Source organism: Myotis nattereri (assembly GCF_964212035.1).
Source record: "Myotis nattereri genome assembly, chromosome: 4".
In the NCBI taxonomy this organism is placed as follows: domain Eukaryota; kingdom Metazoa; phylum Chordata; class Mammalia; order Chiroptera; family Vespertilionidae; genus Myotis; species Myotis nattereri.
In genome coordinates this window covers 76,717,960-76,734,177 of record NC_138079.1, presented here as the reverse complement: position 1 = coordinate 76,734,177, position 16,218 = coordinate 76,717,960, and the positions used below count along the sequence as shown (strand labels likewise).

Genomic DNA, 16,218 nt, shown 5'->3' with positions numbered 1-16,218 from the left:
CAAAAACCCATTCTGCCTTTTTTATGCCATGTAAAATATCATGTATTTTCCTAAAAATAAATAACTGTGACACTTTTATAATCTCTAAAAGGTGCATTCCTAGATGTCTTCCCTATCGTCTGCCAATTTCCGAGGTTCGATGGATAATGAAAAAATTCCTAAGATTACACCTGATCAGAAGCCATGAGTCAGTGAGTTTGATGGGCCACATAAGCTGCCAAAATACCAAGGCCCTGTAGCAAGTTAACGTCTTGAACATAATCTTGTCAGTTTCCTAACTGCATTATTATTTTTCATTCATTCAAAGTGCTGCAGGAAGTCCTGCCCTAACTGTCAGTACGGAATCTAAGTGCAGAAACCTGCAGAACTGACATCCTAAACCACACACAGGAACTGGCTGCAGCTCTCACCTAAGCAGAGGAGCCACTGACAATGCCCAGGAACAGAGAGCAACTTACACAGCAATCCAGGGGCCGGTGGGCATTCCTCTTTGACTGTATTTCATAACTGGATTTGTTCAGTGTGACTGACCTGCCTAAGGTATTCCTACCTCCAGATAAGGAGATCTTTCTGCATTTTCATCTAAATTCAACATGTGCCTCTAACACTAAAAATATGCACACTGATTATAAGTCAAAAAACATACCCATTTACTGTAGATGTTTACAGAAGAACCAATATTCCAACTGCAGACAGGGAGAGAGTTTTATAAAGTGTAGTTGACCATGGAAAAAATATCCTTGGGTGAGAAGTAACAAAAATAAATAGAAGAAAAAAATGTAGTTGATACTCTATTCTAATTAAGAATGCCCTCCCAACCCTAGCTGGTTTGGCTCAGTGAATAGAGTACTGGCCTGCGGACTGAAGGGTCCCAGGTTCGATTCCGGTCAAGGGCACATGCCCCAGGGTTGTGGGCTCGATTCCCAGTTGGGGGCGTATAGGAGGCAGCTGATCAATGATTCCCTCTCATCATTGATGTTTCTCTTTCTCCCTCTCCCTTCACTCTGAAATCAATACAAACATATTTTTAAAAAAAGAATGCCCTCCCAGGCCCGGCCAGCTTGGCTCAGTGGTTGAACATTGACCTATGAACCAGGAGGTCACGGTTCGATTCTCAGTCAGGGCACATACCCAGGTTTGTGGGCTTGATCCCCAGTGAGGGTCATGCAGGAGGCAGCCGATCAATGTTTCTCTCTCATTAATGTTTCTGTCTCTCTATCCCTCTCTCTTCCTCTATGAAATCAATAAAAATATTTTAAAAACAAAAACCCCACAGAGTTACATTAAGCAATTCCACTTAAGAGACTTAAATTATAAATGATCTCTTAGTTGGCAGGATAATAACATACCTAGAAAGAGCTATATAAGGTTAGTTTCTGGCTATTAATTGCATTTCCATAAAATTTGCCAAAGATTATAATACTGCATATATAAAAAAGTGGACAGGGCAATTATTTGTATTTAATAAATGCTTGCTCAATGAATATAATCTGTTGAAGATATTAATGCTTATGGAAAAATCCATCCAAGGTATAATATTGAGGTGATAGACTTACTCCTATAGCCTTTTAAAAAGCTATACATTCTAAATTTGAGGGATTTAAAAACCAGACTTAGCAGAAACAGTTCTATTAAAATTGTCATTTTTAATCATATCCACAAAGATTTTTTTTAAAATCAATTTTAGAGAGAGGAAGGGAGAGAGAGTAACATCGATGTGATTGGTTGCTTTCTGTATGCACCGCCTGGGCATCAATCTCACCACCTGGGATTTTGCCCTGACCGGGAATAGAGCCCATCACCCTATGGTGAACAGGACATGGCTCGAACCAGCTGAGCCGTAGCAGCCAGGGTGCGAACAAGGATTTTTAAATCCCTCAAAACAGACCAACTCTATATGGAGAACCAGGCCAATTAGACCGGCTGTTTGAGCTCTTGGCTTTAATTTACCTTACGGTTCTTATGAACAGCTGTCTCATGGCAGCTGAACACCACACAACACTAGTTGCGTTATTCCAGTGCAGTGATGGCGAACCTTTTGAGCTCAGCGTGTCAGCATTCTGAAAAACCCTAACTTAACTCTGGTGCCGTGTCACATATAGAAATTTTTTGATATTTGCAACCATAGTAAAACAAAGATTTATATATATTTTTTTAAATATATTTTATTGATTTTTTACAGAGAGGAAGGGAGAGAGATAGAGAGTTAGAAACATCGATGGGAGAGAAACATCGGTCAGCCACCTCCTGCACATCTCCCACTGGGGATGTGCCCGCAGCCCAGGTACATGCCCTTGACCGGAATCGAACCTGGGACCCCTCAGTCCACAGGCCGACGCTCTATCCACTGAGCCAAACCGGTTTCGGCAAAGATTTATATTTTTGATATTTATTTTATATATTTAAATGCCATTTAACAAAGAAAAATCAACCAAAAACATGAGTTTTCATGTCACCTCTGATACGCGTGTCATAGGTTCGCCATCACTGGCCTAAAATGTCTCTCCAATCCCAGCCTCTCTTCAGAGCTCAAGAGAAGTGCTCCAAATTGCCACTGACATCTCCACCTGGAAGTCCAACAAACAGCACTAACACCACTAACCCTGAGTAGGGTCCCCCAACCTGCTCCTTCCCCATCCATCTCTGTTAAGAGCAACACTATCTCCCCAGGCACCTAGTCATAGAAATAATCACCTTAGACTTTATTCTTCCTAAACCGACAAATCTACTTTCTGTCCTTTCCCACTGCCTGCCTCAGTTCAGGGAGTCACCTCATTACTCCCCGTGTCCTTACTAGTGTTTTTACCTTTACTCTTATTTCCCTGCACAGAATACCCAGACTGATGTCACTCTTATGTCACCTAAAATTCTTGAGACACCGTATTACCTAAAAGCCAACCATCTATATAAACACCATATATATAAATATGTATCTATACCTAGATAGATAGATAGATAGATAGATAGATAGATAGATAGATGATAGATAGATAGATATAGATATATATATATGGCTCTAGTTCAATGACCTATTTGCCATCCAGGACAACACCCTCTCCCAATGTTTTCCTTTAGATGTCAACTCCTACTTACCTCCCAACACTCAGCTCAGACATCACTACCTCCCCAATTCCCCTGAGATGTCTTTGAAACCTTTGCAAAGCTCCTAGCCGGCCTTGGGTGGTAGTCTGTGTCCCCACAGCATTATGTGGTTACTGCTAAGCACTTATTACACCGTATTAGTGTATCACATTTAAAGTATCGCAATACTGTAGTATTTGTTGTCTACCTTCTACACTAGACTGGAAGCAACTTGATAACAGGGACTGAGCGTCCCAGCCCTCTATCCCCAGCATCTGCTCAAGGCCGGGCACATAGTGCCTATTTCACAAATGTGTGCTTAATATAAATGAAAAGAACATTTCTATCGTTACTATTAACGATTTAGGTAGAGATTTTAATTTCTTTTAAAATTGTTAAAGCACGGAGTAAAGCAGGAGAGTAGCTTTTTAAGAAGGGAAAAAAGAGGTCTCTCAGTACTTCATCTTCACCCTTTCCCAATTAGCAAACAAAGCCCCGAGTTAGTTGAAACTATGGCTTCCATTACTACACTCTCCTGACATCCAAAATTACGATCCTAGGAGCTATGAACTATCAAATTCACACACACACACACACACACACACACACACACACACACACACAGCCAGTACCATTTCCAAAAGTCGCCGCCAAACGGACCTGAAAAGTAACAATCTATGTAAGATAAGTCCCAAGAACAGATGACAGTACTCTGTGAGCCTGCTTCATGAAAGCTGGTATCGGAATAATACCTGCAAAACAGCACTGATGTAAGGATTAAATGAGGCAATACTGGTAAAAACCTTATCACAATGCTAGAAGACGGAACTAGAATCTATTTTAACTTCACCATTTATCTATCTGCTAAGTAATCCTATGCAAAAGACTTGACTTTAAGCCTCAAGTTTCCTCACTTACCACCAGGGTTATCATAAGGTTTAAAAGAGTGTTTATAAAGCATCTAGCATTGTACCTGGCAAGCACAATAAGCACAAAATAAATGTTGGCTCTTGTCCTGCATCTAACACAAGTATTTTAATCTTTCTAGGTTTCAATTTATATATTTACAAATGAATTGTTTAGATCAGATGATACAAGACCCAATAGTACTAGTAAAAGTGCTGTAATTCTATGATCAATAAACCCAAAAGCACTGACGGCCAAAAATTAAATTTAAAAAGGCCCATTTAAATATATTAGCTAAAGGAAATCTCAGTTTTCATGTAGGCCTATACCAAAAATATTGGCAGGAATCTAAGATTATAACCTGAATTTTTATCTTTTTACTCCTTTATGCTAGCAACATGAGCATAATAAAAATGGTGACCAAGAACCTTCAGAAATTAAAATTAATTCAAATAGGAAATGGACACTCGTCTGCTACTAGTGGCATCAAAAATTGGCAAAACTGTAATAACTTTATCTAGTGGTTAACATTTAACCAGTAAATTAGTTAACATTTAACCATTCAGTTAACCATTCAGTTAACCAGAGGAAAAATCCTAATATTGTCATGGCCCTCTATGGCCTCTGAGAAATTGGGTAGCTGTACGTACCTGCAAAGCCTTAGTCACAGCAAACTGAAGTGGCCAATAAAGGTTAGTGATGAAATCTTCAAAATATGTTCAGTAATGGTATTGCACATTTACTGTCTGACATATAAAATGTTCACAAAAGAGTGTTGATGAACACAGGTTACACACCCATACTTATTATCAACCCATTTTTTTGTTAATATGATACAGAAAATAACTTTCAGGACTTACATTTCTGGGAGACAGAACTAAGGGCAAGTTTTACTTTCTTCTGGGTGTTTTATCCGTGTTTTGTAGTTTTCCATAATGAACATATAATTTTTATGTAATAAAAAAGTTAACTCTCAAAAACTACCCATATATAACAGCTAAAACTATTGCTTACTCCTTACCCCAGTTATACAGATGAGGAAATAAAGGCTCAAAGAATTAAGTGCCTTTCCCAAGTCACCAAAAATAGGAAACTGCAACTTCAGGTAGTGCTTTTGCTTGATACTACCCTATCTCAGGCTACTGTGATGGGCACTGTCCCAGTCATACTTGCTAGTAGCAAGTCACATGCACATGCATTCTTATTTATGAAAACACACAAATCCAAATTTCCCATCAGTAGTTTCCTTACTAATGTAGTAACAAATGCTGTTTTTTCCAAAGGAATACACTAAGTATGCTTGATCCTTCTACCTCAAAACTATCTTCCTCAAATCAATGATGCTTGTGGATGGAGGTAGAAAGTCTACAAATCATCAGATCCACATGTATCATGAAAAAACACAATCAACATTATCCTTTATTCTATTTGGAGGGGAAAAAAACTTTTATTTTCATAAGCTAAATTATATCTTTTAAAGCATCAATTGTTTTTAAAAATATGGAATTATGCTATTATTATTAACAAAATTTGTGTACAATATGTCAAAGATTATTTTGAAAACATTGGCTTTCAAGCCTAACAACTGTGTTTCCTGGGACATCCTTTTTCAAGTCATTTTGTGTGTGTGGTGTGTGTGTGTGTGTGTGTGGTGTGTGGGTGTGTGTGTGTATGTGTTTAATGAAGGAACACAGTAAGTTGCTCAGCATCTCAAATAATCCTACTGCCTTCATTCATTATATTAGAGATATACCAATGAGCCCCCATCACCATTTTTCTATTCAGTTATAATTTTCAAAAAGAGAAACCTACAGTTAATTTTGCAGTTTTTCAAGCTTTAATATCTACCATAAACCAAATGAGGAAAAAAAAAAAGTTCTAGAGCCCTAGCCAGTTTGGCTCAGTGGACACCACATCGGTTTGTGGACTGAAGGGTCCTGGGTTCAATTCCAGTCAAGGGCATGTACTTCAATGGCAGGTTCCCCGGCCCTCGTCGGGGTGCATGCAGGAAGCAACCAACCAATGTGTCTCTCTCACATCGATGTTTCTCTCTGTCTCTTCCTCTCCCTTCCACTCTCTGTAAAAGTCAATGGGAAAATATCCTCAGGTGAGGATTAACCAAAAAAAAAGAAAAAAAGAAAAGAAAAGAAAAGAAAGAAAAAGAAAGAAAGAAAGAAAGAAAGAAAGAAAGAAAGAAAGAAAGAAAGAAAGAAGAGAAAATATAAATTTTAAAAAGAAAAAAATAATAAAATACAAATTGACAATCTCTTTTATGCATTTTTAGAGTTCTAAAACTTAAATTTACATTAATTCATTTGGTAACAAAACCAGACCTGAATGAATGTGAGTCTATTTATAGATGTCTTTCTCCACTTACTATGACTATTAATATCTTTCCCTGCAGAAATATCTGTTTCATGATGACGTGCTACCCTAGACCCCACTGGGGGTGTCATACACAGTATATGCATCATATTACCTTATTAAAATTGGACGTCTTTTTACTTCCAAAACACATCTAGCAGCAAGGTTTTGCATAAAAGATATGGACCCTTATAACTGAAGGAAAAAGAAATGTATGCAGCCACAAAATTAGTTACTGAAATCAACACAATTTTCTTGTATCTCCTTTTCCTGCATATTTGCTTAATACTGAAATAAGTCAATCTTTCTTTACTTTTTTCTTTAAAGTGTTGACTGATGGCATACATCATCATTCTTGAAAACCCCAAAAAAGCTTCCAATGAAATAGAATTAAACTCGGACTGAATTGGAGTAGCTGTATCTTAGATCAGGGAGCTGTTGTCGGATGGATCTAAAGACCAGCTTCAGTGGAGGCTGTTGTCAAATTCTTTCCAGCAAGGCCAAATGTCTCCATGAATTCTTCTTTGAGGTATACTGTGTGCTGAGGAGCCCAAAGGGACTTAGTAATTTTGGAATCTATAATTCTCAAGACTGTTGACTTAATCTAAAACCACCAAAATGATAGACTAATTACAATACTCTGGCTCCAAATAAAAAGTTAAGTATAGAAAATTATTTTTAAGCAAATAAAAAACCTAAATGGACCAAAGAGAAATAAGACATTTCTTTTCATCATACAAATTATACTTCAATTATTGCTCAAAATTAACTGATTTCCAAGATGATGATTTACTATGCAGTTATTAGCCTCCCCACTAGACCCTAATAAAAAAGCAATAAAGTATGTGATGCACCAAAGTGAATAGGAAAGGAATCATTAGATGACATCTCAACAAATTTCTAGAATAAATGTAGATTAAAGTACCTATCACAGAACATGAACACAGGAACTACAGGGGATAGTGAGGCACACTTAGAAGGATTAACTCATGGAACAGCTTTGCATGTGGCCCTGCTCAGCCCCCCTTACCTTAACTGCAGGCCCTCCAACAAGCTGGCCAGCAACACACCCTATTCAATAAGAGAGATCCTAATTTGTTCTTCTATTCAGAAAATGCAGAGGAATTACCTGAATGATAACAGCAACCTATCATGTGTTTCTCACATTGATATTTCTCTCTGTCTCTCCCTCTCTCTTCCACTCTCTCTAAAAATCAATGGAAAAATATCCTCAGGTGAGGATTTTAAAAAAAAAGAAAGAAAAGTTACAACCACAGTGCATAATAAATTAAGAAGATAAAGCCATTAAAATTTGTGTGTGGAACATAGAAAACGCTGTGATTGATGGCAAGATATTGTACCAGAATGCATTGAGCCTATATGAAACTTTAGCAAGAGATCCCTTGAAAGAAGTGACCACACTCACCTAACTTTCATTACAGTGTATTATTAGAACTGTTCTATTTTATTATTAGGTATTGTTCTTAATCTCTTACTGTGCCTAACTAACTTATTGAACTTTACCATAAGTACATGTTTATAGGAAAAAACTCAAAAAATAGATATAAAGGGTTCAGCACTATCCACAGTTTTAGGCATCCAATGGAGGCTTTGGAACGTAGCCCCATCTTATAAGAGTATGCTACTGTACATCTAATCCTGACAATAGGCATATATGTACAGATTTAAGAAAACTATAATCCCAGGACATTACTCAGCATCTCAGATTATTTTCGACTGTCAAGCCCTCAGACAGGCCTTTCTTAACCACACTACTGCTTCACCCGCTTTATTTTTATTCTCCTAGCATCTGCTATTATCCAACACTAAATCACATGCATTATTTCACTGATTCTAAAACACACATTCTTCCCACTTTAATCCCATTGAAACCAGCATGCATCTCCCAATCTACACATAGCATTTTACAACTAGTCAGCCAGATGGCAGTCTTGTTACTGGGTGAAAAACCTTCAAAGGATAGATGCCCTCTGGAATTATTTAAAAAGCATCAGCATCAAAATGCCTCAGATTAAATGAAATGCAATATTTATTTTCTTACTGGGTTATCTCTCCTACTCTCAGAAACATAAGGGTAGTAACTTTTTGGTGTGTGTTTTTTGTTTGTTTGTTTCTTTTGGGGACGGGGTAGAGGGGTGTAATCTTTTATATCCTCCACTGACTTTTTTTTTTTTTTTAAATCTTTGTATCCTTCACACACAGAACAGTGTCTGGCATGTAACAGATACATAATCAGTGCTACATTTTAACATCTCTGAAACTAGGATGGATCCAACAGGATGGCTCCTACATAACTAGCCCTGATGTGTTTTTTTTCTTAGTAGTACACATAACAATGGTGAGTCATACAATAGCATCTAAGATTTGAAGAAATTCATTAACAAAAAAATTTATAGGAAAATGGAGACAGTAGTGTGAGTGAATGGACTCATTTTAAAACAGGACTCTAAAGGTTGGTAAATACAAGAAACAGAAATATAAGCTTATGATTTAAAAAAAAAGATTTTATTGATTTTTAGACAGAAAGGAAGGGAGAGGAGGAAAGAGAAACATCTATGTGAGAGTGAAACATTGATGGGCTGCCTCCTGCACAGCTCCTTCCGGGAATCCAGCCCCAGGAAACCCGGCATGTGCCCTGACCAGGGAATCAAAGTGGCAACCCTTCAGTGCATGGATGATGCCCAACCAACTTAGCCACACAGCCAGGGCAGCTTATGATTATTTTTTGAGTTATGGAACTAAATACTAAAAGAAACAGACACAAAAAGGGCCAAACATGATTGCCTCATGGAAAGATACAAGAAATTATTTTAGTTTTTCAGTAAATCAGCCTGTATTTTTTAATATATATTATTTTTACCAAGTGCACATACCTTTTTATGAAACATTCTTATGAATGTTTAGTAACGGGGAAGCACAGATTCACACCTACAACATCAGTGACTGAGACAGTCATTCACACGGATACAGATAGAAAGACACCCAGGAGCAGAGTCAAAGTCAAAATCGATTTTCATTTGGCAAAATTTCAATTGGCAACGAGGATGGCGATCGTGGATTCTGGACTCAAATTTAACAAATTTCTAAAGCCTGACATCAACACTAAGTTGCTTAATGATGACAATTATGCCATTTTGCTCATCAGAAAGTCAAGGTAGGATCAGCAAAGGCCTGCAAGTTTCCCCTTGTGCACTGGAATGAAAGTCAGACCCCTTAGGTCAGTGGTTCTCAACCTTCCTAATGCCGCGACCCTTTAATACAGTTCTTCATGTTGTGGTGACCCCCAACCATAAAATTATTTTCGTTGCTACTTCATAACTGTAATTTTGCTACTGTTATGAATCGTAATGTAAATATCTGATATGCAGGATGTATTTTCATTGTTACAAATTGAACATAATTAAAGCATAGTGATTAATCAAAAAATATGTAATTATATATGTGTTTTCCGATGGTCTTAGGCGACCCCTGTGAAAGGGTCGTTCGACCCCCCAAAGGGGTCGCGACCCACAGGTTGAGAACCGCTGCCTTAGGTGGAATAACTACAAGCTCTCCCTCGCCACAACACTCCACATTGACACAACACCTTTGACCTGCCCCGGCCTGTCATCACTATGACAGACGCGGGGAATGAGCATAGTCTTCCACCATTACCAGAAAGACCGACCGACCATTATTTACGGGGATTCAAAAACTAGGGAAGGGGCTGCTGCCTGGGGGGGAGGGAGGGGAGGTACACGGACCGGAGAATGGAGGCCACGACATGCAAAAACCCAGCTTGCGGTCCCGCGCTCAGAAGCACCGAAGGGCCCCGCCTGTCTCCGCAGAAAGGACATCCTTCCCGGGTGAAAGCTAACGAGCTAGAAAACCCAACCGGCCCTGCGCCGACAGAGGCGCGCAGCTCAGACCTCGCCCCTCCTCCCTCTCTCAAGGCAGGCGCAGAAAGATCACAAAATGTCACAGGGCCCAGACTGAGCGCGCCAAGGCGGGACCCACCCCCGGGAGACCGGGACATTTAAGGCTTGTCCCTCCCCTTCCTCCCTCCGCCCAGCTCAAAACTCATTCATTCTTAAGGCGGGCGGCAAATCCTCGCGGACTAGCCACCTCGGCTCTGCAAGCCCACTAGACGCTTTGTCTCGCGCCCCGCCGGAACCTGGGGCGCGCATTGGAGCGCGCGCCCGGGCGTCACCTCCCCGCACCTAGGCGGGCACATTGCCCGGCCCCGCTCGGTATCCAGGATCAGGAAATGTGCATGCAGTCCCACCCACCATCGCTACAATTCAAGCCCCCTCCGCCACCCCTGCGCCCACTAAGAAACACTAGATTCTTTCTCCTTCCCGGAGATGGAGACCCTACCCCTACGGAAGGGCGTGGACGCGCTGGGCCTCGATCTCCCTCTCCGGGGTTCTCGAGGCCCCCGCAGGCTGCGCCCCCAGCCCCTGCGCGTGTTAACGCCGCGGCCAAGCGAGCACTCACTTGAGAAGCAGCTGGTCGTGCTCGGCCTTGAACTTGCCCAGCTCTATCTGCAGCCTGGCGCGCTCGCGGGCAGTGTCGTCCAGCGCGCGCCGCGCATCTGCCAGCTCGGTCTCGTAGAGCGCCTTGAGGCCGGTGAGCTCCCGGCCGCGCACCTCCTCCCGCTCCGTCACCTGCAGCTGCAGCGCGCTGTTCTCCGTCTCCAGGCTGCGCACCTTGTCGATGTACACCGCCAGCCGATCGTTGAGCTCGCGCAGCTCCTCCTTTTCCTGCAGCCGCGACAGCCGCGTGGGGCTCAGCGGCGTGGTGGGAGCGCCAGCGCGGCTGCCTGTGCGCGGCGGCACGGGGGTCGCGGTCGCCATGGCGGGCGGCGGGGCGATCGGCGCGGAGCTGGGAGGCCGCGGGCAGCACGGGGACACGCAGCAGGCTGGAGGGAGCGACGCCGGGACCGAAGGCACACACCGGCGATCCGCGATGGTGGGAGCGGGGTTACAGCACAAAGGGCAAAGGGGATCAATCAGTCGTAAAATGCCCTTTGTAAGAAAGCACGCGCGCGCGCGCACACACACACACACACGCACTAAGGAAGACACGGGGCAAGGGTGACCGGGAGGGCCGATTTGGGTCCGCGCGCCGCCGCCGCCGCCGCCGAAGTCTCCCGCCCGCAGCACTTTGTTTCCTCCCAGGCGGGGCGGAGGGGCGGGCGGGCGGCGCGCGGCGGGGGCGGGGGCGGGGGTGGCGCGGCCCGAGCGCGGCAGTCACCTCCTGGGCGGGCGCGCGCGGAGCCCCACGTGACCGCTGTCGGCCAATGGGAAGCCGGCGGGGCGCTCCGGCGGCTCAGGAGCCGGGCCCGTAAATTCAAACTCAGGCCCTCCGGCAGCCGTTCGCTGGGCGCGCGGAGCGGGGCGTGGTGGAGGGAGGGCCAGTGGCGGCGGGGACTGCCCGTCGGCTGCCCCGGCTCGGCGCTCGCTGGCGGGGCCTGAGGGGCCGGGCCCGCGGGTGGCGGGAAGGAGCCGGCCGCCCGGAGGTTTCCGGGGCGGGTCCGCGCCGCCGCCCACACCCAGCGGTTCAGGGAAATTCAAATGTAAACGTGCTGAACAGCGACCCGCGGAACTCGCGGAGGCCTGGGGGACCCAGGGCGCTGTAACCTCGTCCCCGCCCGGCGGGCCGGGCTCGCGAAGCCGTCCGGAGGCCCCGCTGCTGGGGGCCACGGAATGGGCGCCGGTGTCTGCGGTGCAGAACCCGCTGCGCGCTCCTCCTCTCAGGTGGGACCCTGTCTCCGAACCTCTTCCTGCCCAGCTCAGGTTCGCGTGTCGGCAAGCTGACAGCTACCGGCCGCAGGGACACCGGGGGCCCTGAGGTTAAATCGTCGGCCACCAGTGCTCCTGGGCGGGCCCGACCCGTTTATGCCTTAACAACTTAGGGACTTAGAAAATCAAAACAGCTCACAAGTGGTGAGATTCATGTGTGATTGAGTAAATAGCACAAGCTCTTAAAGGTCGTGCTTCACGAAAACCCGATGGGAATCTAAATATGTGAAAATTTAAGTAGAAATGACCGCTTTAAAAGGGAAACCCCCTATTTAAAAAAAAAAGAAATTTAAAATGAAATTGACAACTCGTTCTAATTATAGAATGGTCATGAATCCCTTTGAAAAGTTTTGAACTTTATGACTAACGTTTATTGAAATGTATTGTGTGCCCTGCACTGGGCTTTTCATGGATTTTACCCGGCCACGCAGCCATTCTGGTATGGGCACTGGATTGTCTCCATCTGAAAATTCATCCATTTTTTTAAAAAAAAATTTTTATTGAATGTATTTGGGATGACATTGGTCAATAAAATTATGTAGGTTTCACAAGCACCATTCTATAATGTGGTTCCCACCGCAAGTCGCGTCTGTTTCCATCACCATGTATCCCCCCCATACCCTGTTCTACCAGCCCCCCCACCCCGCCTTTTCCCTCTGGTAATTACCACGCTGTTGTCTCTATGAGGGTTTTTTTGTTTGTTTGTTTTGTTTTGTTTGCTTAATCCCTTCACCTTTTCCACCCAGTTCCCCAAGCCCTGTCCCCTCTGACAGCTGTCAGTCTGTTCCATGTATCCATGTCTCTGTTCCTATTTCGTTGGTTACTTTGCTTTGTTCATTAGAGTCTACTTATAGCACTTGTCTTTCTCTGCCTGGCTTATTCACTTAACATGCTACTCTCCATGTTGGGTTCATCCATGTTGTTGCAAAAGGTAAGATTTCCGTCTTTTTTAAGGTGAGTAGTATTCCACTGTGTAAATGTCCCACAGCTTTCTTATCCACGCACCCACTGATGGGCACTGAGCTGTTTCCAGATCTTAGCTATTGTAAATAACGCTGCGTGAACATAGAGGTGCATACATTTTTTCCAATTAGTGTTTCGGGTTTCTTCAGGTAAATTCCCAGAAGTGGAATCACTCGCTGGGTCAGAAGCCAGTTCCAGTTTTAATTTTTTGAGGGAACTCCACACGGTTTTCCATCATGGCAGCCCCTGTCTGCTTTCCCACCAGCGGTGCATGAGGGTTCCCCTTTCTCCCTCTCCTCTCCAGCACTTGTTTGTTGACATACTGATGATAGCCATTCTGGCAGGTGTGAGGTGATACCGCAATGTGGTTTTAATTTGAAGTTGAGCTTCTTTTCATATATTTGTTGACCATCTGTATTGTTGGGGTCCAGCCCCAGCAGGTCCAGGGGTTCTCCAAGGTGTGGACGGAGTCGGAGAAGAATGAATGACACATAGGCAGCTTTCAGGTGATCATCATAGCAAGGTTCTCCAGCCAGGTTCTGTGTGTTTATTGTCTTGTTAGATCTGTATTTATACCAGTTAATTTTAATCCTATCAATTTCTATTCCAAAGGTTAGGGTGTTTCTTATCTCCATTCCAGGGAGTAAAGATTATGTAGCTTAAGCGTGATTGTTCATAGTTAAAGTGATTAACTACCCGCCTGGCACTTAGTTAAGGGGTTTTATCCCCTCCCTAACTTCAGGGGAAAATCCCTACCTGGGGAAACAACCTTTCTCAGAGAGGTGACCTTGGTTAAAACACATAGCACCAAGAAGGGGAGCAAACATATTAAGAACAGTATGCCATATACTCCAGGTCCCTTGAAACATATGCTGTGCAGATGGTTCTTCCTGCAGCGACTGTGTCAAGCAGCAAGGCTGGACCGGCTTCCGGCACTGTATGTCCTCTTTGGAGAAGTATCTCTTCAGATCCTTTGACCATTTTTTAAATTGGATTGTTTGTGTGTGTGTGTGTGTGTGTGTGTTTTGTTGTTTGTTTTTTTTAATGTATTTTTTTATTGATATTTTTACAGAAAGGAAGGGAAAGGGATAAAGAGTTAGAAACATCGATGAGAGAGAAACATTCATCAGCTGCCTCCTGCACATCTCCTACTGGGGATGTGCCCGCAACCAAGGTACATGCCCTTGACTGGAATCGAGCCTGGGACCTTTCAGTCCGCAGGCCGACACTCTATCCACTGAGCCAAACCGGTTAGGGTGTTTGTGTGTGTTTTTTATGTTGAGTTTTATAAGTTCTTTATAAATTTTGGATATTAACCCCTTATGAAAATTCATCCATTTTATCTAATCAGTGGGGTGTACCCCTGAAGCTTAATAACAGATATAATAATGTATGTCAACTGTAATTGAAAAATAAAACGTGATTTAATTTCCAAAAAGAAGAAAGAAAGAAAGAAATCTTCACCCTTAAAAAAAATTCATCCATTTTATAGACGAATTTCTATGAGGCCACCCAGTAGGCGACTGGACTGCATTTGAACTCTGCCAGTTTCAGTTGGCTCCAGAGCCTCGCCCTTAACCATAACCTAGAAGGTCACTTCACAACCTATTAGGAATGTATCTGTAGGGTAATTACAGGTTAGTTACTTTAATAATGGCAGGAATGAAGGCTGGGATGTTCCTTAAATATTAATCAAGTCACAGACATAAGAATTAGTGAAGGGCTACCAGGCCAAACATCATCCTTGAACTTCTGGGCACTGTATGAGTAAGGATACTCTCCTCATTCATGGTTCAGTTTCCTGCCCTGTTATCTCAAATACAGTTGACCCCTGAACAACACAAATTTGAACTGCCTGCGTTTATTTAAACGGCGTGTGTTTTTCAATCAGGGTATAGTGGGCCCCCCTATCCCTGGGTTTCACGTTCATGGACTCAACCAACTGCTGATAGAAAACAGGATTTCTCGTCTGGAGTTGGGAATCAGTATTTTCGAATTTGCAAACATGGAGCTCAGACTTAAATAATACCTGGGTTTTCATTTCTGACTGCAGGGTGGGTGCTCCTAACCTTGGGGTTGTTCTAGGATCACCCGTACCTCCTTCCCTAACCTCTTGAGAGTTAGATGAAAAGCTTCTATTTTGAAGTTGGTGTTAGGAGTTGGTAAGTAAGGATTCAGATAATTTGAATAACTTTTTAAAAGTCTGGGAAATCCATGTTACTGAAGAAGAACTGAGTTCTAAAAAGGGCGGGTGCTGGGTCCAAGGTGGTGGAATCGATTGGAATGTAAATCCACACGCATTGAGGACCCTTACGGCTGCACTGGTTTGGTTTTCACACTGTACTCCCTTTTACCTCAGACTTTAAAAAAATATTTGGAAATTTTCTTTTAAAATAATGTTGTCCATTTTTGAAGTTTTAAGACTGAAGATGAAGTGGTTTCAGGTATAATCTCTACTTCTCTCAACTCCGTGAAGCTTCTCTTGATAGAATTATTTTAGGAGACTCAGGTTATATCCTAGTATCTGAAACAGCAATCACTCTGGAGTCAGACAATTGATGATTTGCTATTGATAGCTGTTTCCTCATAGGAAAATGGGGAGTGATTCCTACCCTGACAGGGGTTTTATAAGATAAGATATATCATCTGTTAGAAATATAATAATATTGTGTCCTCAATCAAAAGCAATGAAAGAAAAAAAAAAAGGGAAATCTCTTAACCTAAGAATTATTAGTAGGATATTGTGCAAACGTTTGGTCAGGAACTTTTCTAAATGTACACTTCCCTTATTCTCTCAGCTTTTCCCATGCCTAACTCTGTATCTGCAGTAAGGCCCATTTCTTTCCTGTTCTTTCATATTCTGTTTGTCCAGTCTTCTTCATTTAAGTATCTCCTGAAATCCCATCACTGCCAATGCTTTCCCCAGTGAATTAGAAGAGAAATAATAAATATAAGTTTGCTTTTGCATTTACAAGGACAGTTGTGATTTCAAATAGTCTGCCGTGTTTTCCCTATAAACCATCACTTGTTAGGGCATGTGTTCTGATTGTTGGTTAGGCCATATACATCCCCACCAAGCCCCAGCTTGCCATGTCATCAT

The 16,218-nt window shown here is 42.8% G+C and overlaps 1 protein-coding gene and 1 long non-coding RNA gene across 2 annotated transcripts in view; both read right to left on the bottom strand.

Moving 5' to 3' along the window:
- The window catches only part of LMNB1 (lamin B1), a 37,899-nt gene extending 26,367 nt beyond the window's left edge, over positions 1 to 11,532 (bottom strand). The window contains exon 1 of the mRNA XM_081090528.1: positions 10,849 to 11,532. Within this exon, the coding sequence (XP_080946654.1) occupies positions 10,849 to 11,207 (359 nt within the window). The 5' untranslated portion in view covers positions 11,208 to 11,532. The remainder of the gene's footprint in view (positions 1 to 10,848) is intronic.
- The window catches only part of LOC308517611, a 775,374-nt gene that overhangs the window by 622,264 nt on the left and 136,892 nt on the right, over positions 1 to 16,218 (bottom strand). The gene's annotated exons all lie outside the window — the stretch shown is intronic.